Source organism: Caretta caretta, chromosome 2 (assembly GCF_965140235.1).
Source record: "Caretta caretta isolate rCarCar2 chromosome 2, rCarCar1.hap1, whole genome shotgun sequence".
Lineage (NCBI taxonomy): Eukaryota > Metazoa > Chordata > Testudines > Cheloniidae > Caretta > Caretta caretta.
Window position 1 is genome coordinate 22,904,161 of NC_134207.1, and position 24,322 is coordinate 22,928,482.

Consider the following 24,322-nt stretch of genomic DNA (forward strand, 5'->3'; position numbering starts at 1 on the left):
AAACAATTGGAAAGTCACTGTTCTGATGCCATCCCATGTTTGATGTCCTTCATCTGCATTGATATATATTAGAAATCTTTGACACTGTTAATGTAAAGAGCCTGATCTTGTCACACTTACTTCTGCTGAGTAGTACCTTACTCCTTGATTAGTGCTATTAATTTCAGTGGGTCCACTTCGGTGGGAGTAAGAATGGCAGCATCAAGCACATAGTGTTAAATTACTTGTAGTCACAGAATATTTTTCTGGCTAATGAATAGAAATTACTCATTTCAAACTTATATAATGATGTTTTCCCTCCTTTACTGCAGGTGGTGGAAATGGACTTTAAGAAGCTGTGACTCAACATTTCATCCTTGAACTACAACGGTTTTTTGGTTTTTTTTAATCTGATTGCACTACAAAAAAGCTGCTAATGGGATAAATGCTGAGAAGTTTCAAGAATTGACTTGAAATACCAAAAGCCATTATTGAAAATCAAGAAGAGCTTGAACCTACATCAGTATCATTCAGTGAATATTATTTCCTCACAACAGAATGGCAAGTAAACGAAAATCAACTACCCCATGCATGGTCCTAGCAAGCGAGCAGGATCCAGACTTAGAAATGATATCAGATTTGGATGAAGGACCTCCTCTACTTACACCAGCAGAGAATGCTACAGCTGAGAGTATATCAAGTGATGAAGACATTCAAGAATATATGGATTCAGACAATCAGCAAAATAAAAAAGTTGAAGGTGGCTATGAATGTAAATACTGTACATTTCAGACGCCAGATCTAAATATGTTTACTTTTCATGTTGATTCAGAACACCCTAATGTAGTATTAAATTCATCCTATGTGTGTGTGGAATGCAATTTTCTTACCAAAAGGTATGATGCTCTTTCAGAGCACAATCTGAAGTACCACCCTGGAGAAGAGAATTTTAAACTGACCATGGTGAAACGTAATAATCAGACAATCTTTGAGCAAACAGTGAACGATCTCACTTTTGATGGGAGTTTTGTGAAAGAGGAGAACGGTGAACAATCCAACACCTCAGAGATCCCCTCATCAGGAATCTCAATTAGCAAAACTCCTATTATGAAAATGAAAAACAAAACCGAGACTAAACGAATTGCTGTGTTCCACAATGTAGCTGAAGACATTCCTGGTGAAGAAAAGGAAACTGAAAATGAGCCAGACTGCGAGGAAGTAGTCGAAAACCCACAATCAGCAGTTTCCGAGTCCAAAATGAACAATCCAGCTGCTTGCGGTACAGCAGATACAACTAGCCCTGTAATGACGCCAGCACCCGTGATTCAACCTGGGGTGGCACAGGTAATAACTGCTGTCACGGCTCCACAGAACTCTAACTTGATTCCAAAAGTCTTAATACCTGTAAACAGCATTCCAACCTACAACACTTCTTTGGATAACAATCCTCTTCTGCTCAACACCTATAACAAATTTCCCTATCCAACCATGTCAGAAATCACCGTTCTCTCTGCTCAAGCTAAATATACTGAGGAACAGATTAAAATATGGTTTTCTGCCCAACGTCTGAAACATGGTGTGAGCTGGACGCCAGAAGAAGTGGAAGAAGCAAGGAGGAAGCAATTTAATGGCACTGTGCATACAGTACCACAGACAATTACGGTTATTCCAGCACACATTTCAGCAGCTGGCAATGGTTTGCCATCCATCTTGCAGACATGCCAAATCGTTGGTCAGCCAGGTCTTGTCCTCACTCAAGTTGCTGGTACAAACACATTGCCAGTAACAGCCCCTATAGCTCTGACAGTAGCAGGAGTCCCAAATCAGACACAGTTACAGAAGAGCCAGATCCATACCGCCCAGCCTGTTGCAGAAACCAAGCAAGTAGCTGCCATTCCAGCCCCTCAGCTTATCAAACACGAAACCACGTTAGTAAATCCAGATTCATTCGGCATCCGTGCAAAGAAGACGAAAGAACAGCTGGCGGAATTAAAAATCAGCTACCTTAAAAATCAGTTCCCTCATGATTCAGAGATTATTAGGCTCATGAAAATAACAGGCCTGACCAAAGGAGAAATCAAAAAGTGGTTCAGTGATACACGATACAACCAGAGAAACTCAAAAAATAATCACGGCATTCATCTCAACAACGATTCTTCCACCACCATTATTATTGATTCAAGTGATGAAACAAACGAGTCCCCAACAGTAGTCACGCCACAACATAAGCAATCGTGGAATGCGTTCCCTGATTTCACCCCACAGAAATTCAAAGAAAAGACCGCTGAACAGTTGCACAACCTCCAAGCAAGTTTTCTCAATAACCCTATCCTGACCGACGAAGAGCTGAATAGGTTAAGGGCACAAACTAAACTGACCAGGCGAGAGATCAATGCCTGGTTTACAGAGAGAAAGAAAACAAATGCTTTAAAGGAAGAAGAAGCTGAGTTAAAAGAGAGCAGTGCAAACAGTTCAAAAGATGAGGCTGGAGAAACCTCTCAGGGAGAGGGATCTGTATGGCTACGGTCAGGGGGTTCTGCAAGCAAGGTGGGTAAAAAGTCACCAGAGCAGCTACATATGCTTAAAAGTTCATTTGTCCGTACTCAGTGGCCATCCCCACAAGAATACGACAAACTGGCAGAAGAAACTGGCCTCCCGCGATCGGACATTGTTAGCTGGTTTGGAGATACTCGCTATGCCTGGAAAAATGGTGGTTTGAAATGGTACTATTACTACCAGGGTTCCAGTGGGAATTGTATGAATGGTCAAGGCTTTGTCAGAAGGAGGGGGAGAGGGAGACCAAAAGGAAGGGGAAGAGGAAGGCCTCGTGGGCGGCCTCGGGGAAGCAAAAGGATAAACAACTGGGACAGAGGATCGTCAGTCATCAAATTCAAAACTGGAACAGCGATCCTTAAGGATTATTATCTGAAGCATAAATTCCTCAACGAGCAAGACCTTGATGAACTTGTTGCCAAATCTCACATGGGATATGAGCAGGTCAGAGAGTGGTTTGCAGAAAGGCAAAGAAGATCAGAGCTAGGCATAGAGCTGTTTGAGGAGAATGAGGATGAAGAAGAAATGCTGGATGATCAGGAAGAGGAGGAAGAAACGGATGATAGTGACACTTGGGAACCCCCCCGACATGTTAAGCGTAAATTCTCAAAATCAGATTGACATGTAAGTTTGGGGCTTGGGGCAAAAAACCCATAAATTATATCTGACATTATTTTGAAGAGCCAAATAGTTTTTAAAGGCTTTCCGTTTTAGTGAACACCTGCCTAGCATGTTCCCTCCACCTGAGAGAGTGGACAAGATGCTACCTGTGCAGCCACCAAATATTTGCTTCCTGGCTAGCAGAGATGGATATGCTCAGTGCTAACTCAGGGTTTGGAACTATAAATCCAACCCAAATTCTGCTGCTGCTCCTCCTCCTCCTCCACATCACTGCTGAGGGCTCATCATTTAAGTGACTATTTATAAATATTTAATTGCCTTGTGTTTAATTCCAAAAAAACACAGCTGCATTTTTCATTGTTATAGGAGAAAATAACCCGCTCTTGGAGGAGGAAAATATAAAAACCTAATGTCTTTTTGCAAACCTCGCTTTACCTCCTAAGGCTTCAGAGCTTTTGGTGTTTGTTTTTTAAAGGAAAGAATTCAAAAACAGAAAAGAAGGGGAAAACTGTGACAAAGGAATCAATAACCACAGGGGTGAGGATTACTTGGTTTTAGAAAATAGGTGAAATGAGTGTCATGTTTTTCAAAGTGTTTCAGGTTTACGGAACTTGTGCTGAAAATGTCTTTGTTATCATGAGCTGAGTCAGTTTAAATGTAGGGCTATAAGGTGCTGTTCATTAAACTTAATCAGCATATCCAGAAATCCATTCTACATCCATTTAATTTAAATGCATGGTAGACCTGATGTCATCCATATCAGCATTCATTTTTTGCTTACGCATTTGGTTTTATGTTGGAAAATGGTAACATAAAAGTCCTTGAAATCAAGTGCAGTATTCTGAAAAAGGTAAATATGCAGACGAGTTAGGAAAGTTGCTTTAAAAACTGTTCAGAATCAGCTGCTTTGTTTAGAAACAAAGACATGAAAAGACAGGGCAGAGATTAAAAGCATCTGCAAAGTCACTGAATGTTAGGAAAAACACTTCAGCTTTTTAAAGTAGCTATGGCAGAACCCCAGTATTTTAATTCCTAGAGAAAATTAAAGCATGACTGCTATTGCCTCTTAGTCTTTGGGTGTAACAAATGATATGTGTACACATCTCACTTTTCATCTCTAGTGGCAGCCCAGCTGAACGATTTGCATGCAAGATTAACCATACTCCATCCTTATGGATTCAGCCCATCAGTGTGATGATTACTTCCATGAATGTGTAGGGCAATAAAACTACACGGTCAAGTATTCTGGTTTCAACTCAAAGTTTGACCTACCTGGACTGAACTCCAGAAGTATTTGAATCTGATAGGGAATGTCTTCTGAATCTTAAATATTAGTTTCTCTAAAAATCAACCACTTGGTCCTAAGAAAAAAGAATTTTCCAGTGCTTGAACAGACCGCTTTAAAACAATGGTCTAGATTCACTAAATACCGCTCAGGAAGGTGCCTCACACTAAGGATAGGCAGTCAGTGTTTCTACTGCCATCTTCCCTTATTTCCTGCTGGAAGGAGAAGCAACTTAAAATTTCACTAGGTCTTTGAATTCCACCATGGAGAAGAGATGCTGAAACAATATTCCTGGTCCCCTGGCCAGTGCTGTCTACTTTTTGGGTGGCATTAGTCCCTACAAAAAACATCCTGTTATCACACACATTCTCCCTTTGTGCCTTCTCCCCAGTGGGCACCCTGCTTTCAGGGGCCTATAGAAGGCAGCGTAAACCTGAGTCAAATCTATCCCAGTGTTTCTGCACCTTCAGTAACCAAGTTCAGAACTCCTGGGGCTCTCTTCTTCCTCGCAGAGTTAAGTGGTGACAAAAGATCAATCACTTTCCCTCTGACCGTGAGCTTCTGAAGCTGTGGAGACCAGTAGCCGTTACAAAGAGCTCGCTCGCTCTCTGTTTATGGCTGACAGATCAAACAAAAAAGAAGAGAAAAATATGCTTTCTCTAGGAAACATCTTGCAGCGGACTATTTGTGTTTAATTTGTGCTCCCTCTCCAGACATATCTGCAGCCACCTCTGTAATCTGATGTCTAAAGTGCTGGCTCAGCTGCAGGAGGATACTCTGTCTGAAATTCCAAAGCATGTGATCGAGTGTGTTCTCCTTGTCCGTTCAATATTACAGACAAATGTTAAGGCAATATGCATTTGAGCATATGTTGCAGGATTCAACTTTGGAAGTATCGGGTGGCTTGAGGGACCAGAACGAGCACCAAAAGTCCAGCAGTGTGATTGGTCTTTTGTTGGTACCTATCACTGTGAGGATAAATTATAACCCCTGCAATAAATGTAATTACCAGTTACAACTTTGGGGGAAGCACACTGATGTTTCCAGTGGAGTTCATGACCCTGGATATATGCTAGTTTGACAAGAGATCAATATGCTAGTTTGACAAGAGATCAATATCTGGCCTATTCTTTTTGGGCTTCAACTTCTAAAACTGTCTCAGTGATTAACAAATAGTCTTGTTAGGCTGATGCTGATATAGATGAGGCTGTTGCGCAAGCTAGAAGAAAAATCTTTTTAAAAAAAGTCATGTTAATTTCAAGCTCCATTGCGAATATAGGGTCAAAAATCAGTGTTTGCCAAATGGGAAACGACAAAACCAGTAGGGAGAGAAATGCTATTTTTGAGCTTCCAATAATATTAAACCCTGAAAATCCTTGGCACTGTCTCTCTATTAAGGCAAATCCAGACTTTGCTTCTTTAGGGGTGACCAGAAGTTTAGATTTTTCTTTTAACATTGTTAAAATAAACTTTTTCCTGTTTTCTTAAGAGATTGTTTTTAGGCCAGTATTGAACTGAACTTTTTAAAAAATGTGGTATGATCTAATTGGGAAGATCTCCAGATCACTTTGGTTGTGGTCTCTTAAATATCACCACATACGAGATGAGAGAGACGTGAAGGGATAATAGATTTAAGTATTTATTCTGATACTCCTGGGATGAAAGTCTTTCAGTAAGATACTCTGAGGATTACTTTTAACATATACTGGGTCAGATTCTCAACTGGTATAAATGTTATAGCTCCATTGACTCCAATGGAGTAACAGTGACTTACACGAGCTGAGGATCTGGACCACTACCTCTTTGAATTCTGGAAGATGTAAAACAAAACAAACACTAGGGGCCTGCTCATGGGAAGCGTTGAGCATCCACCACCCTTATTAAAGACAAATTGAGTGTTCTGAGCCTCCCAAGACTGAGCATGATGATAAAATGCTGACTAGAATAACCAGTGACGTTCCTAGGAATTGTGTGCGCTCAGCACTGCTCATAATCTGGCCCTATTAACAGACCCTTAAAAAAATAATTACCATTTATAGCATTTATACATTTCTGTGAAGAGGAGGGGGTTCCTTCTTATGGATGCTTCTGTCATCTCACCACAACTGACATGAAAATGAATCACTAAAAAGTACTGTCTGTGTGGAAGACTGCAGGATTGTCTGTTTCTGTAATTGTAGCAAAGGCAGGTAGGAAGCAAAATGTGCTTTACAACAGTGGCTCCAAAGTCTTGCTGCTCAGCCCTGCTGATGCTTGCCTCCCTCTGTGGGTTTGTGTCTGCTTGGAAATTGACTGAAATAAACTATTCTGGAATAATCATCACTTGGATTAAGCTAAATCAGAGAAAGGCACTCTTATTCTGGAATAAGAGTGTCCATACAGAGGCTTATACTGAAATAACTATTTCCAATAATTATTTGGGAATAGCTATTTTGGTAAATTTCCAAATGTAGAAAAGCCTTTATTATTTCTGTAAAGCTTGGAATGTCAAGATCAGAAGTAGCCTAGGCTCTCTGTGATGGCATTAAAGCATGTACTGTTGAGTGGGAGGTGTGGGGGAACTGTCTTGTAGAGCTCAAGTCTTAGCCCTAGGTAGATGGTGGAGTTGAACAAAAAAAAGATTAGGAACCAGTGTTTTAGAATGCACCTGTGAATGTGGCTAGCTGAGAACAAATACAGAGCCAGAATGTTCTCCTTCCTTTTCCTCTGATGTTTCTACCAAGAATATCTGATCTGATTATGTAGTTGCTGCTGCCTTTGAATCTTAGCTGATGGAAAAATAAAGACATTTTCCATGCCAGAATGGGGAGAGACATGAGACATGAAAAGAAATGGGTGTCTGGGTGGGCTCATGGTCCAGTGTTACCACAGTATGCTGCCTCCTAGGGAATCCCTCAAGCACTATGCAACCAGCTCATTTGGCTCTTAAGGAAGAGGGAGTGTTTGATATCTTTCAAGTGATCCTCTCCTACAAACCCAGAAGTGCTGTTGGCTGGCTGTAGAGGGAGTCAAAGCCAGCCTTCCGTGGCCACATGGATGAGAACCACCAGATACAAGTCCTTTGAGAGGAGGGGCAAATGGAGAAGCCTGGAAATTTTTTTTCACTTGCCCAGAAAAAAATCCACTTCTCTAAAATTTCATAAGCAAACCATGATCCATTTCTTGTTCTGTCAGAATAGCAAGGGGTGTAATAAGCTAGGTTTTGTGCCCCTCTCCTCCCTCACTTTAACTATTATGAACTGCTGCATAGCGTTGAACGCAAAGAAGGAGCTAATTCCTTTTCCTCCCTTTTTTCTACACAGTGATGGAAGTTGAGTGATTTTTCCCAATACACGATAAAAGTTGGGCCACTCAGTGGGTGCGTTTGTCCACCAGACTATTGAAATTGCTTTTGAATAAATTCGTACGAAGCTTCCCTACCGAGCTGTAATATTGATCGCTGGGGATAATGTGAACGCAGTACACCCCCCCCGAGGAATCTTTCACATGTTGCTTACAGACTTTGGGCAAAATCCTCTCCCCGTTGTGATCGCTGGGGATCTCTGATGCAGCTGAAGAGATTTCTTTCTGCCGTATAGGGTTGGGGCAGGATTTCTGGAGCCACCGCACAAGAGGTACAAAGCCCAGAGGTGTGGATCCATTAGCTCTTCTCCCCCTGAAGTGGGAACACAGCAGTAGCTAGGACAGTGGCAGTCTCAGGCCACGTAATAGCTGTGCTGCCACTCCTCAGCTCAGGGCTGGGGAGGGGTATTGCCCCTTTCGCACTAATGGATCACTCTGGTTGGGGGGGAGAGGGATAGCTCAGTGGTTTGAGCTTTGGCCTGCTAAACCCAGGGTTGTGAGTTCAATCCTTGAGGGGGCCATTTAGGGATATGGGGCAAAAATTGGGGATTGGTCCTGCTTTGAGCAGGAGGTTGGACTAGTTGACCTCCTGAGGTCCCTTCCAACCCTTATATTCTAACTAATTGTGATGCTACAAACAGAATTGTGACCATAGGTGAGAAATACCTGGTACATAAATTTTAATGGGGGGGAGGGATAGCTTAGTGGTTTGAGCATTGGCCTGCTAAAACCCAGGGTTGTGAGCTCAATCCTTGAGGGGGCCATTTAGGGATCTGGGACAAAAATTGGGGGATTGGTCCTGCTTTGAGCAGGGGGTTGGACTAGATGACCTCCTGAGGTCCCTTCCAACCCTGATATTCTATGGTTCTATGGATGCTTAGTGTTTCCTTCGGTAATTATGACTTGCTTAGCTTCAGCCACCTGACAGCGGTGGAGCCAGCACCATACCTCTATATATTCCTAGTACCTCCCAAAGAGAGAAGGCAAGTTTTCCGGCTGCTGTCTTGCTAATACCCAAACCCCAACCTGGAAGCTTGAAAACTGGGCATGCAGTGAAATAATATTGACTGTCGGGGATTTAATTGGGCTTTGCTTGGCAATAGGGCTTAAAAAACATTAGCTACTAATGAAGAGATAGGAATATTAGTGATCAAGAGATCAATAAATATATTGAAAATTGTTCAAACTGGTAGAATCATATAAACTACAGATGGAAAAGATCTATGAAAGAGTCCATTCCCTATCCCTCCCTATGCAATGCTGGATTGTTTCCTGCTCTGTCTAGGTTTTAAATACCTTGTGTGTCATAGGATAAACAGACTTTGCAAATAGTATGGCAGGGGCTTCAGGTTACTTTGGAGCTTTTGTACTGTATTAGTATTATGGAGAAAATGACTCAAAATGAGGTCAGTTAAAGAAGAAACAAATTAATAATAGTTCTTTGCACTTTATATAGCATTTTTCATCCCACTATCTCAAACCACTTTACAGAGGTGTGAGATTATTATCCCCATTCTGAAATGGGAAAACTGAGGCTTAGAAGGGTTAAGGCCTATATTCTTAAACTTAATGGCCTGATGTTTCCCAGGTATTGAGTTCCAGTACGTGCCACTGACTTCAGTGAGCTCACTGGGTGCTCAGCACCTCTGAAAACTCGGCAGTTTTTTAGCTCCTTGACTGTGAGTACTAAAGTTTGAAAAATTTGGCTTAAGCAAGATTCCCAAGGTCACAGAGTGGTCATTAATAATTCTATGGCACTCTTCACAGGAGTATGGATTAACTTGTGTCCTGGCCAAGTTCCAGCTTTGATCATTGCATTCAGTACCTGAATTCTCTCTGCAGTTTGTTAGATATGGTACTTGCCTTCCTTTGCTGTCCTAAACTATTGTGTGGTGTTGTGCCTTTTTTCCACGCCACCTCCACATTTTACCCCAGAGCTGGCAGCACTATAGTTGTGGCTGAAATGGTGCCTGGATCTAATAGTCTGTCTTATATTTCAATTTCAGTTTGTAGAGCATTTGGAGGTGAAAGGTGCTATAGACATCTTGGGTTTTATTTATCACAGCACAGTAAATTAAGTTGAGATATTATTTGCCTTCTATTGAGTAAAGTGTTCCATGTGCCTCTTCGGATCAAAAAGATTCCATGATACTTTCCCTAAATTATCTGCTAACATAACGGGAAAGCATGAGTTGCAAAGCCATCAGCTGTGTTCTGACAAGACAAACCACAGGAATTCCTGGTATGTTATGACTTCCAAGTAGCTTTCTTCCTTAGTCCCAGCTTCTGAAAATGTTTCTAGATATGTCAAGTAGTCTGATCTGGGCATATTTGCAGTTTGTATAATACCAATATTAAAAATTAGTTGTCCTCCCTGGGAAGGCTTTATTTATAGAAAATGTTGCACTGGATTCCACTCTTCATGTGCACAGGAGAGTTAACAGGAATCAATTTGGTTTACATAAATGATAGTGCTCTGCAGTTTTCAGTAACTGCAATATATTTGTGTCTTGTTTCACATGTGAAATGCAATCAAGTTAATGCTTTGTAGGGTATTTGAAGTACAAGAAAAGTGATTGACTAATGACCAGCAAAGCTTTGGGAGGTGAACAGCATGTAGCAAGCGGTACGATCTACGTCTGCTGTATGTAATCATGTTAAAGGAAGCCGTTGTGGCATTTTAGAAAAAAGCGTTTCTCTTGAATGATTCAGTAGCTTACAGTGTCTTTCCTTTGTAGCTGCCCAAAGTGGTGAAGGGGAAGCAAGATATCTGGTTTACTGTGAATGGGCCTAATCTTTCGTGAAACCAAGAAAATTTTGGGACACACACAGGATTGAATACTCAAAAGGATTGGAACTTAGTGTTGTGCCAAAGTTAAACTACTGCAGCTGGTAGAAGTTCTGCACTGTAAATAGAAGACTGATTAAAAGACTACTTGTAAAACAAATTTTAATACAGTACATTTTTATTCTGATACATGATGGAAACTTTCTGTTTTAGACCTTTTTTGAAGGGGCTTCAGTGACCACTAGATTTTTGTCCAGCTTAATACTGTACGTTCTAGTAAGATGGGCTTTATTGCCTGTGTTCTTTGATATGTGATTAAGCTTATAGCTTTGAGTGACCAAACATTTTACAGAGTAAAAGTTCTTAGAAAAAGTAAATGTAACTGATATTTGTGTCTTATTTATCAGGCTCTGCACAAACTTTGAAAGTTGTGCATGCACTTTGTACAACTTTCACATACAATTGGGAATGCATGGGATTCTTCTCAATATTACAAAACTAAGCCTTATGGCATTATGGATCATTATGGATCTTGTCTTTGGATTTCTTTTTTTTTGAGGTGAAGATATGAATGAGTGCCACTGTTAAAATATTTGTAATTTCCATTATTGCTTTCAGTAGAGGCCTAGTTTGCTTTAATGCCTGAAGAAAACAACAAGGGAAAGAGGAAAATAAAAAGAAGCTGTCAGAAGAATGAATACTGAGGGAACCACTGAAATAAACTTTGTACCAAAAATTTGAAAACAGAAATAATGTAATACGTTCTTACTGAATGTGTGTGTGTGTGTGTGTGTGTGTGTGTTTATATAAGGATTATGCAGAAATTAGAAACTGTCTTTGTTCAAATATGTAGCAGTCCAGAGCTTTTCTAGAATCATTCTCTTTGTTAATTGTTAACTACGTTGCCATGTCAGGAGGCCTGGAACATTCATGTAAACTCTTTCTGTTAAGGCAGATGCACTTCATTCATATTTTTAAAATAATTTTGGGAGGATATTTTTAAAGATGACAAAGGGGATTAGGCACCCAATTCCCCCAATGTCATTGGGAGCTGAGCACCTAAATCCCCTTTGTGCCTTTTGAAAATTTCCCCATTTGTGGCTACAGGACTATTTTTTAAATGTGCTTTTTCTTCAGAGAAATTTTTTTTGAAATGAGCATGTTCCATTTAAAGCCCCGCTCATGTACAAATAACTGCAGAGAAAAACCTGCTTGCCTTCATTCACACAAACTTCCAGTTGGAGCCAGTACGTGAGCTTAGCCTGAATAAGACTAAGGGCTTGTCTACATGCACAAGTTATAATATTTTGACTATACTAGTATACTTAAAGTGGAACAACTCCCTAGCGTGAATGCACTGATATCTATATAAGAGTGGTTTACACTGGCATAGCTATTCCCATACACTAAGAGGAATACGCATCCCGGTGTAAAATCAACCTGATTATTGATCGTTATACCAGTCCAAGAACTATAGACTGTTTGTTTGAGCAATCTGTTTTACACAACTCATAGAATGCGACATCATAAAGAATGTTTTTTACTTAAGCATTTGTCAACTAACGAAAGAGTTACAGAGGAGCCCTGAATATGCATGCTGCTGTCATTTTTACAAATGGTTACCTTTTTAAACTACAGCTTTATTAGTGATTCCAAAATACTGGGATTTAGTTGATGTTTTCGCAACAGCCCAGCTGGCTTTGTGAGTTGGTGTCTTTATTTCTTTTTCATACTGCTGTCAATTACTATTTTTTTAATAATGTAAAATATGCAGAAATTTCGTGCACTGCTTTATTTTTCTTTTTTACTCTGTAGAGCACTCTGAAGTGTAATGTTAAATTGCTGTTTGGGGGGAGGGGTTTGTTTTGTTTTGTCTTTCAGCATTGCTGATTGTGGTCTTTGATCTATTTGACAGTTTCTTAACCTTTTCAGCTGTTGAACAGATTTGTTGTGCTTCAGGTATTGTAAAATGAAGCCTTTGAATATATTTATATTATCATCTGTTTCCACTGCAATAATGTTTAACCATCTATAGTTGTAAATAATTCTTAACAGTATGTGTTTCCTTACAGGCTCAGTGCTTAATGCTGATCTGATGTTTGCTAGCTTAAAATATTTATTTGACAGAGAAGAAGAAAAAAATCTGTCTTACCCAGTTGATTTGTGTCTTTGAGTGCATAATAAAGGTCAGCATTCAGTAGTAATTTTCTTTTTAGTGATTTTCCATTTTCTTAAATGAAAATCAAATAGTTATAAACAGAAGTATAGTGATGCCTCTCTTAAGGGATAAACAAAAATGGGTTACTTGGCAGAGATGGTCTCTAATCCAAGTGCAGTCACGCAGTACTTGAAGCCTTTAAAGATACTTTTAAAATGGAGCGTTGCCTAACAAGACCCTGACCTTGCAATTTGTTGCATGCAGCAGACTGCTGCGCCCATGTGGAATCCCACTGATTTTAATGAGGCTCAACATGGGCACAGCAATCTGTCTGCACAACAACGAAGTGCAGGAACAGGTGCTATATCTATATTGTGTTTGTGCATTTGATGGAAGTACTTTGGGCCCCATTTTCCACTTGCCTTGTGTAGTCACTTACACCTGTGCAGAGTGAGTGTAAATCACTATCATTCTGAGTTGTTAGCAATTTACACTTGCTTTGCCTAGGAGTAAATTACTGTACAAGGCAGTGGAGAATCAGATCATACAGCTACATCATTAGTTTAACTGTTGCCTCTGTATAGTGAGTTTCCCCTGTGGTCTCTTCACACGAGAGGGGAGAGAAGAAACACTTAAACAAAACAAAAGTAAGGAAAGAAAAAGAAAGAAAGGAAAATCTGACTGTTAAAGCAAAAATATTGGGAGGGTGACTTGGGTAGGTATAGTGCCTGGAACTACTTTTAAATTGTCTAGCTTGTCTGAAGGTGTCTCGTTAAGACAAGAAACTGAGACAAGGTTGTAGGAAAGGCAGCTCAGTTTAATAGATACAGTTACGACTTCTAAGCAACTAAATATGGCTACCAGTACCCAGAAAAAGTTTTTTATAAGAAATGGGCAAAGCTCTGAGCTGCTACCCGGGGCACTCCTGGTCCACTTCTGGCTGCACAGGCTCACAAAAGGGTTCTGGAAGAGCTTTTTCAGCAGGATGGGAACAGACCTTTAAAGTGAAGTGCCTGCACAAAGACACACACTCAACACAGGCTTCATCTACTGGTTTCATCTTGAGCAACATTTAGTATGTGCTATTTTATGTTGCTATACTAACAACATTTAGTATGTGCTGGATCAGTGAAGCAGGTCAGAGTTCTGAATCAGAGTGATCTGGAAATGCCGGATGCCAAACCTGTATATGAATAATACTGTTTTAAAACTCTTCCGTCATGTTCTCACTTAGATGGTTGAACCCATTGGGATGTGTATTTTGCTGACCGTTTATCTTGTTAGACAGAAAATAGTTGCAAAGCACTTTGAAGCTGAAAACATCTGCATTCAGTGCACCATTTGGGTAAGGATGGCTTTATTGTTTTATGACCTAGTAACATTGTTTAAAGTCAATCTGAAGGGACTATAGTGTGTTAGGGTGGATCAGGAAATTTAATTTGCATTTTTATATGCATCCCCTCTTCACCATTCCAGGTAAGTGTTTACTTACAAAGGTTTGGGCTTCTGTCAACAGCAATAATTTCTTAATCTCTGCTTTACTGAAATTCCCTACGGGCTTCTGTTTCCCGCTCACTTCCTGCCATTGCTTTTCAGAAGCATGGAACTACACTAATTTGATAGATTTGTGATGAAGCTGAACTCTCAGTGAGTGCTTTTGCACCCTCCCGTCCTGGACAGCCAGGAAAAGAGAAACAGAAGATTCCCTTCCCTGCTATGGTGCCTTTCCAGTGTGCAGATCGTGGTGGAATTCTGGATTCAGGACTGCCATAGTCTTCAGTGGTGCTGCAAGTCTAGCTGTCTTCATGCTGCTGATCAACTGTTCCTGCAGGGTCTCTTGCTTGATATCCTTCTGCCTCAAGTGTTAGCTTGTGTGTTGCCTTATTTTTCCTAGGCAGCACCATACATCTTATTTTACACTGCACTGGCTTTTACTTGCTCTTCTTCCCTGGTGCACTTTTTCTTTTGTGTTTTTGTTTTGCTTTTTTAGTAGAAGACATCCATTTTATTTCCCTCTCCTTTGTTCTGTACTGACCCATCTCTAGGCCAAAGCCTGCTTCAGCAATATCAGTCAGCCCTTCATTACTGCATCTAACAGGACTGGATACTCAGCTGGTTGGCTTCGTATGTGGATTCATTCAAGTTCTTGTGATGCTTTTTGAAGAACTTTCCTGGTCTTCTACATTTAAGACAAGAGTTTCTTCACTGAAGGTCTGATCAATTGGCTTCACCAGGCTCTGGATCAGACCCCGAAGGAGCAGATATCTAGTCACACTTGTTTAGAGGCAGATCCTTTGCCCTGTTACAGTAGTCAGCATGCTCTCAGAGGAGGGTTTCCACAGCACTCTGTGCCCTTGCTAGGTAGTCCTTATGCCATAGCAGTTCTTTGAGTATATGTCCCTACAGGTGCTCCACCATAGCATGTGTGCATGTCTGTGCACTCTGAACTGGAGACTGTAAAGCAGTGTCTGCAGGTCTGCACCTGCACAGAGCAGCTCCTCATTCTCCCATCTGAGGGCATATAGGGAGGCATTGACCTGCAGCTACTCGGTTCCTTCTAACTGCCTGCGGCTCCAGATGGAGCACGTAGTATCAGCTGTTCATCTCTGATGAAAAGAGAAGGGTTACTTTGAAAATAAGAGGCTGATATTTTGCCTCTGAAAGGAGAGAGACTTTCAAGACTTTCACTGTTTTGCATAATCACTCAGTTGCAAAATAAATGCTTGTTTTAATTTCTTGTTCTTTCTTGTGGTTTTGATCAATAACTTTCAACTTTAAAATGAATGCTTTTAAATATAAAGGGAAGGGTAACCACCTCTCTGTATACAGTGCTATAAAATCCCTCCTGGCCAGAGGCAACATCCTGTTACCTGTAAAGGGTTAAGAAGCTCAGCTAACCTGGCTGGCACCTGACCCAAAGGACCAATAAGGGGATAAGGTACTTTCAAATCTTAAGGGGGGGGAGGGCTTTTGTTTGTGCTCTTTGTTTACGTCGTGGTTCTCTCTTGGGACTGAGAGAGGCCAGACAGAAATCTATCTTCTCCAACACATCCTAATCAAAGTCTCCAATATTGCAACCAGTATAGGTAAGCCAGGAAAGGCGGATTAGTTTAGCTTTTGTTTTATGTGACTTTTCCCTGTGTTAAGAGGGAGGTTTGTTCCTGTTTTCTGTAACTTTAAGGTTTTACCCAAAGGGGGATCCTCTGTGGTTTGAATCGGAATACCTTGTAAAGTATTTTCCATCCTGATTTTACAGAGATGATTTTTACCTTTCTTTTTTAATAAAATCCTTCTTTTAAGAACCTGACTAATTTTTCCATTGTTCCAAGATCCAGGGGTTTGGGTCTTTGATTTTGTAACCAATTGGTTAGGATATTAGTCTCAAGCCTCCCCAGGAAAGGGGGTGTGTATGGCTTGGGGGGGATATTTTGGGGGAAGACGTCTCCAAGTGGTCTCTTTCCCTGTTCTTTGTTTAAAACGCTTGGTGGTGGCAGCATGCTGTTCAAGGACAAGGCAAAGTTTGTACCTTCGGGAAGTTTTTAACCTAAGCTGGTAGAATAAGCTTAGGGGGTCTTTCATGTGGGTCCCAACATCTGTGCCCTAGAGTTCAGAGTGGGGAAGGAACCCTGACATTCTTGTTTTAATTTCTTGTTCTTTCTTGTGGATTTGATCAATAACTTTCAACTTTAGAATGAATGCTTTTGGGTGTTTGTCAAGAAATCGAATAAGCCAAGGTCTCTCTAGGGGAAAAGAAGCCTCGACCGCTTTGTACCACTGTTTTGATGTTGGATAGTGAAAGAGTTTATAACCTTAACTCTTTTGGCCCTTGAAATTAATACAACCGCTCCTACCTCTGTACCCTCTGATGATGTACAGGGGCTTTTCCCTGCGCTCTGGTACCATCTTCCTGCAGCTCCAAGTAGCTGCCCCATTGGCATCTCTGGTGCCACACACACGACCTCCTTCTTGGTGCCGAGCCATGTTCCCAGCTCTGGCACCAGCTCAGGCTATGACTATAGGCTTTCGCAGCCCTCCACCACCCTCCACTTTCTTTTCCCTGGATGAACTGGAATCTCCCCCACTCAGTTGTACCAAAGCCCCTTCCCCAGCACCACTCCAACAGGTGCAACCTGAATCTCAATTGTACTTAAAACTCTCAGTACCAGCACCGATACTTAAGGCACCCTCCTCCCTTTAGCCTAGGGGATGATACTTCTGACTCTCAAGTCTCAGTACAGAGCTCTACCTCACTTCTGTACCACCACACCCCTCTGGGTACATCTATGCAGCAATCAAACACCAATGACTGGCCCAGGCCAGCTGATTTGGGCTAGCAGGGCTCAGGCTGCAGGGCTAAAAATTGCTGTATAGATGTTTGGGCTTGGTCTCCAACCCAGCAATTTTTAGCCCTGCAGCCTGAGCCTTGCTAGCCCAAGTCAGCTGACCCAGCCCAGCTGTGGCCGTGCTGTGGATCTTTTATTCCAGTGTAGATGGACCCTGTGAGTCTGTTACAGAAGAGGATGTTCTGGAGCCTACCCAGTGCCCTAGACCTTTCTCCTGTCCCTCTCCTCCTCAGAGGGCTTACTGGAACCCCTGAGGACACTTTGAACAATTTTATGGGGTACCAGCTCGAAAGAAACCCCAATGCTCACTCCGTACCTCATCATTCACAGACATCAATAGATCATCCTTCAGGGCTGCATGCCGCCTTGGTACTGGGGGAGGCACTAGAGGAGCAAGAGCTACAGATTCAAGGAAGTTTTCCCCCATCAGCCAAATCCTCCTCCTCCTCCTTCTCTCTGAATGAAGCAGTAATCCCACCACTGACCTCTTATGCTGATGACTTTCGGGCCTTCCAGGACCTAATGAAATGTCTGGCAGAATCCCTCCAGATGCTGCTAGAAGAATGTCCAGGAGTCCTAACATTTCCTGGTAGACATTTAAAATATCACCCCTGGGGACAAATCACCCTACCAATTAATGAGGCACTGTTATTGCCTGCACATTCTTTATGGCAAACACCTGCTGCTATTCTGCCCACCTACAAGCAGGCAGATGATAAAATATGATATTCCACCATGGGGAATGGAGTACTTCTTCCCCTAGCTCACCCCTGATTCCCACATGGTGGACACGGTTAATGAAAGAAACCATCCCGTTTGCTCCAGATGCTCTTCTTCAAACAAGAGTACAAACAATTAGACCACCTAAGCAGCAAAAACTATTCACCAGCAGCTCTTCAATTTTGAATTGGAAACTACCAGGCCTTGATGGCTAAATACAATTTTAACAATTATTTAAAGTTCACAAACTTTATTGAACATCTGCCACAAAACCAAACCCACCAATTTAAATCCCTTCTCTCTGAGAGCCAGTGGATTGGGAAGGGCTCCCTGCAAGCTGCTCTCAATGTCACCGACATGGCTCCTAGATCCCTGGCTACTGCTGTGGTTCTTCGCGTGACGGTCCCTATGTGTATCCCATACGTTGGATATGCACGCACCCCATGTGCCTAAGTCTGGAATTTTCTTGCAAGCAGAGTCTGTTGGTCTGCACATGCATCATAGCTCTTCTTGTGCTCTGAACTGATAGTATAAAGGAGGGTGCAGGTTAATGCCTCTCCAGTTCCTTCTTACTGCCGCATGGGCTAAGCTGGACTCTTCAGTGTCCTCCGTGCCTGTCTGTTGCGTCAGGCCTGTAAAGAGTTTTAGTATTTTTGTAGTGTAGTTAGATGGTTTTCTCCTTTTTTCCTCACCCCAGGAAATTGCTGTGATGCAGTAGGGAGCGGTGTTGACCTGGGAATGTGGCAGGAGAGTTTCACTGGGGATGGGAGACCTGAGAGCCTGTAACCTGAGCCAGGAGCGGGATGGGGGAGGTAACATCTCTGCCCGGGAAACTGGACAAAGGCTGCAGGAGACCCCCTGCTGGAGGGTTTTTGGTTTCAGTTTTCTGCTGGGTGATGGAATGCAGGGAACCCCAAGGCTGGGGTCTAAGCTCCTTCCCCCCAGAAGGACTGGACTGAGGGGTCCTGGTTGTACCCACAAGCTCTGTTTTAGACTGTGTTCCTATTGTACAATAAACTTTCTGTTTTACTGGCTGGCTGAGAGTCACAGTGAATCCCAGGAAGAGGGGTGCAGGGCACAGACTCCCCCACACTCCATGACAATTGCCTTCAAGAACTGTGTTTTCTGGCCTTGCTGCTTTTCTGTGAGTGACTAACATTAATGCAGCCTATGCTGCCTGGGTGAGGTGCACATCTCAGCCGAGTGCAACACCTGCCACTCCTTTCCCCCCAGAACTCGTGAGAGTCGGGAACTGAGACTTAACACCTGATGGAGAAAGCAATGAGACCCCCAGATCTTTGAACTGGGTCCTCCCTCAGACATTAGTGTCATCAAGCAGGCAGAACGTCCCAGAACAGGAGATCAGGAATGGAGGCTAAGACTTCTAAGCCTAAAGAGGAGGCTTCCCAGGAGAGTCAGGGGCACTCCAATAGACATGGACAAACCAACTTTGTCAAAGACTGCCCTGAAAAGAAAGGATCCCTCCCCAACTCTGTCAAAGTTAGGAAAGCCTGCATGTATGGGCGCTAAAGATGTAAGTCTTAATTAATCTTGGCAAGAGAAAGTGGCACTCAAGGGTACAGATCTGCTGGTTCCAATATAGGTTCTGTTAGCTAAGGCTAAGGACAAGCATCCTCCAGTGCTCCCTTCCATATCTAGAGCCAACATTGTGCCTATAACAACAGAGTCCCAAATGGATCCAACTTCCGCTGTGACCAGAGAAGCGCCAGATCTGACAGCTCCCACGATGGACTCCCTGCACCTCAGGGGTGGTCTGAGACCTGTGTCTCTCCAGAGGACATTTTTGCCCTCCTCAGTCCTCATTCACCCCTCCTGTAGGGATCATGTCTATTCCAGGACATTGTTACTCTAGAGGAAGAGCCTATTTTGAGGATGCAGAATCCAGTTTTCTATTGCAGCTACAGCTGTGGGGACAGCAGCATTACAGTCAGCTATCATTTCTGCATCCTCACATCCACCCCATGTTTGACCACTGCTTGTTAATCTCTCTCCTGTGGAATACACATAGGGACCATCACTCAAAGAAGAAATGGAGGTTATTTACCTGTAATTGGAGATTCTTCAAGCTGTGTGGTCCCTATCTTCATTCTACTACCTGCCCATCATCCCCTTTGCTGAGCATTAGCCAGATTTGCAATAAGAGTAGGAACTGGAGAGGCATTGGTCCACGCTGTCCTTTACACCCTCAGTTTGGAGCATGAGGAGAGCTATGGTGCATGGGTCGACCAATGGATATTGCTTACAAGAAAATTCCAGACAGGGACATGGTGCACATGTGTAACCCACATGTGGAATATGGAGAGGGACCACACATCTTGACGAACCTCTAGTTTCAGGTGATCTCCATTTATTCAGTCAGTATCTTGGCTCCAGGCTTCTGGACTATCAGTTGAGGTTAATCAGCAGAATACCATTGAAGACCCACCCTTTAAAGAGTCCAAACTTATCAGCATGGACACAGACACCTTCTCCACATAAAGCTTGAAAGGCAACACTATAGGCATTGAGAATTTGTGTCTGCAATAAAAATAGGTTTTAGCAGGTGCTCAAACGTTACAGACCACACACGGCCTGTACAACCACTCAAGGCCTATCCTAGACCTTCAGAGCCTTTGAGGAGGAGATCCAAACCTCACGAAAGGGGGGGACCACTCCCCTCTATGACTACCCAATCTGCACCTCCTTCTCAGAGACCCAGACCCTTCTCAGAGACCAGAGGTTTTGACTGCTTTGTTGAGGGAATCGAGCAACCGATTTCCCTGGATCCTCCGCTGTACAATTCTACCACCCACCCGCCTTTTGGAGACTGACTGTCCCACTTCCTGCCTGCCTGGAAGCACATCACCTCAGGCAATGGATACCAGAGATGGCTGACATGGGCTATTTCATCCACTTCCTCTATTGCCATCCCTCTTCAGGGCCCCATCTCACAAGGAGCTCTTAAAGCAGGAAGTCCAATCTCTTCTGCTCTTAGGGACAATTGATCAGGTTGCCCCTGAGTTTGCCAGAAGAGGGTTCTATTCCAACTATTTCTTAATTCCCAAGAAGGGTGAAGGGTGGAGGCCAGTTCAGAAAATTAAATGCTTATTTCCTCTCACAGCACTTCAGGATGACTCTAGCCACCATAATTCCATCCTTGGATCCAGGAGACTGGTTTGTCGCCCTTCACCTCCAAGACACGTGCTTTCACATAGCTATCCACTGCTCCCACAAGAGTTTCCTATGTTTTGTAATAGGCTTTTCTTCTTCGAGTGCTTGCACATGTCCATTCCAATGTAGGGGGTATGTGCGTGCCCTGAGCACACCTGCTGGAATTTTTTCCCCTCATCATATCCGTTGGGTTAGCTCCAGCACCCTCTGATGTTGCACACTCGTAGTGCCAGTATAAAGGGCCCTGCTGACCCCACTCCCTTTCAGTTCCTTCTTACCACCCCTGACAGTTGCTGGAACCCTTCATTGCTCAGGCAATCCTTCTCCTAGTGGTTGTTTCTCCAGTTTTTAGTGTAAATAGTTGTATTTTAGTTAGTTTTGTAGTAGTTTTTAAAACTTAGGCAGTTTTGGATGCCCTGTGCTTCCTTAGTGGGGTTGTCCGCTTCCCCAGTGCCAGGGCATGCCTCGCTTGCCGGGTTTCAAGCCCTGCGCCTCCTGTGGTAAGTCTAAAATTTTCAGACACGTAGATGAACATAATTTGTTGGGGAAGAGTCAACATGGTTTTTGTAAAGGGAAATCATGCCTCACTAATCTACTAGAATTCTTTGAGGGGGTCAACAAGCATGTGGACAAGGGGGGATCCAGTGGATATAGTGTACTTAGATTTTTCAGAGAGCCTTTAACAAGGTGTCTCATCCAAGGCTCTTAAGCAAAGTAAGCTGTTATGGGATAAGAGGAAAGGTCCTCTCATGGACTGCTAACTGGTTAAAAGATAGGAAACAAAATGGTCAGTTTTTAGAACTGAGAAAGGTAAATAGTACTGGGCCCAGTCCTATTCAACATATTCATAAATGATCTGGAAAAAGGAGTAAGCAGTGAGGTGGCAAAATTTTGCAGATGATACAAAACTACTCAAGATAGTTAAGTCCCAGGCAGACTGCGAAGAGCTACGAAAAGAACTCACAAAACTGGGTGACTGAGCAACACAATGGCAGATGAAATTCAATGTTGATAAATGCAAAGTAATGCACATTGGAAACAGAATCCCAACTATACATATAAAATGATGGGGTCTAAATTAGCTGTTACCACTCAAGAAAGGGATCTTGGAGTCATTATGGAAATATTCTTATTATGGAAATTCTCTGAAAATATCCACTCAATTTGCAACGGCAGTCAAAAAAGCGAACAATGTTGGGAATCCTTAAGAAAGGGATAGATGATAAGAGAAAATATCATATTGCCTCTATATAAATCCATGGTACGCCTCCATCTTGAATACTGAGTGCAGATGTGGTCATCCCATCTCAAAAAATATATATTGGACTTGGAAAAGGTTCAGAAAAGGGCAACAAAAATGATTGGGGTCTGGAACGGCTGCCATATGAAGAGAGATTAAGAAGAGGGAGACTTTTCAGCTTGGAATAGAGATGACTCAGGGGGGATATCGTTGAGGTCTATAAAATCATGACTGGTGTGGAGAAAGTAAATAAGGAATTGTTATTTAACCTCATAACACAAGAACTAGGGGTCATCAAATGAAATTAATAGGCAGGAGATTTAAAACGAATAAAAGGAAGTATTTTTTCACAAAACGCATAGTCAACCTGTGGAACTCCTTGCCAGAGGATGTTGTGAAGTCCAAGACTAATAGGGTTCAAAAAAGAACTAGATAAGTTCATGGAGGATAGGTCCATCAATGGCTATTAGCCAGGATGGATAGGGATGGTGTCCCTACTTTCTGTTTGCCAGAAGCTGGGAATGGGCGACAGGGGATGGATCACTTGATGATTACCTGTTCTGTTCGTTCCCTCTGGGGCACCTGGTATTGGGCACTGTCCGAAGACAGGACACTGGGCTAGATGGTCATTTGGTCTGACCCAGTATGGCCGTTCTTATGCCTTTGAGCAAACAACATTCAAGCTGTCTCAAGTGCTTGGGGAAACTCGTAGGAAAGACCAGTGGCAAATCTGCAGGCATTTTGGGCTCCAGACCAAGAAGGAATGAGCTACATGACTGAAGGTCCTCCTCATGGACTCAGCACTGAGCACCTCAGTCTTGGTGCAAAGTGGTCCTCCAAAGGCTCGGGACTTTAGGCACCGACCGTCTTCCCCGGTACCTCAGAAGAAGCACCGTAAGCACCAAGAGAAGAACCAGTCTCTGGTCCATCTGGCTTGCCAGGCATTTCTTCTTCACATAGCAGGCAGGACTGTTTTGATTCTCACGGACAATCAGATGGCTATAGTCTACACAAACAGGCAGGGCAGCACACATTCTTCCCCACGTGTCAGGAAGCATTCTGCCTGCGGGAGCTCTGCATTGCTCATTCCATCAATCTAGAAGCAGCTTACCTTCTGGGCACACAGAACCAGCTAGTATATCACCTCAGCAGGTCTTTCTCCTTTCACCATGAGTGGTCTCTCTGACCAGACGTCATGAGGGACATCTTCCAACAGTGGGGAAACTCCCCTTATAGACCTGTTTGCCATGTGCAACAACAGGAAATGCCATCAGTTCTGCTCCCTGTAAGGTCAGTCTGGGGTACCTCAGATGTGTTTCTGTTGCCATGGTCACGATTTCTGTACTATACATTTCCTCCTATCCTGATGATTCACAAAGTTCTGATAAAGATCAACCAAAACCAAGTGCAGGTCATTCTGGTAGCTCTAGCATGGCCCAGACAGCATTGGTTCACCACCCTCTTAGGCATGTCCATGGAGTCACCACTGCAGCTTCCGCTGCACCCGGACCTGATCTCCTGGGACCATGGTCAGCTGCTGCACTCGAATCTGAGTTCTCTTCATCTGACAGCCTAGAAGCTCCAGGGCTGAATCCGGAGGAACAAGCTTACTCGGAGTAGGTCTGCAAGGTCCTACTAGGCAGTAGAAACCCCTCCCCCAGGGCTACCTACCTTGCAAATGGAAGTGTAACCCTTCTGCCTGTCAGAGTTAGCAGCAACAAGGACTGGGTTCAGTATCTAGGGGTTCCTTTTCAATAACACAAGGCAAAACCGGCTTGATCCCCCACCCAGTGACCTGGGACAATTACATTCCACCCCCCTGGGCACCTCTAAGAGGCAATGCTTCCTCTCTCGCAAGCACAGAGCCTGAGTGTAGCAAAAGCCTTTTAATAAAGGAGGGAAACAATGTGGCATTATGTGGGAAAACACCACAAACAGGATTCATAACATAAACCATGAGCAAAAAACCCACCCCCAAGCAAGTGTCCTTTTCTCCTCAGGGTCTTAAGTCCAGCAACCCAATAGCCACCCCACCGTTTCTGTCCTTTGGTCAGTGCAGCATCCAGAGTGGTTCTTGAGTCCAGCAACCCAAAAGTCACCCTTCCCACAGTTTTCTATCCTT

At 43.0% G+C, this 24,322-nt stretch overlaps 1 protein-coding gene across 4 annotated transcripts in view; it reads left to right on the forward strand.

Moving 5' to 3' along the window:
• The window catches only part of ZHX1 (zinc fingers and homeoboxes 1), a 43,254-nt gene extending 30,482 nt beyond the window's left edge, over positions 1 to 12,772 (forward strand). For 3 of the 4 annotated variants that reach the window (XR_012666887.1, XR_007355417.2, XR_012666886.1), the window contains exons 4-5: positions 312 to 3,690; positions 10,519 to 12,772. Coding sequence is in view for 1 of the 4 variants with exons in the window: in XM_048841594.2 (XP_048697551.1) it covers positions 538 to 3,153 (2,616 nt within the window). In the remaining 3 variants the exon portion in view is untranslated. The remainder of the gene's footprint in view (positions 1 to 311; positions 3,691 to 10,518) is intronic. The other variant, XM_048841594.2, reaches the window with a different exon arrangement.
• The last annotated feature ends 11,550 nt before the right edge of the window (positions 12,773 to 24,322 follow it).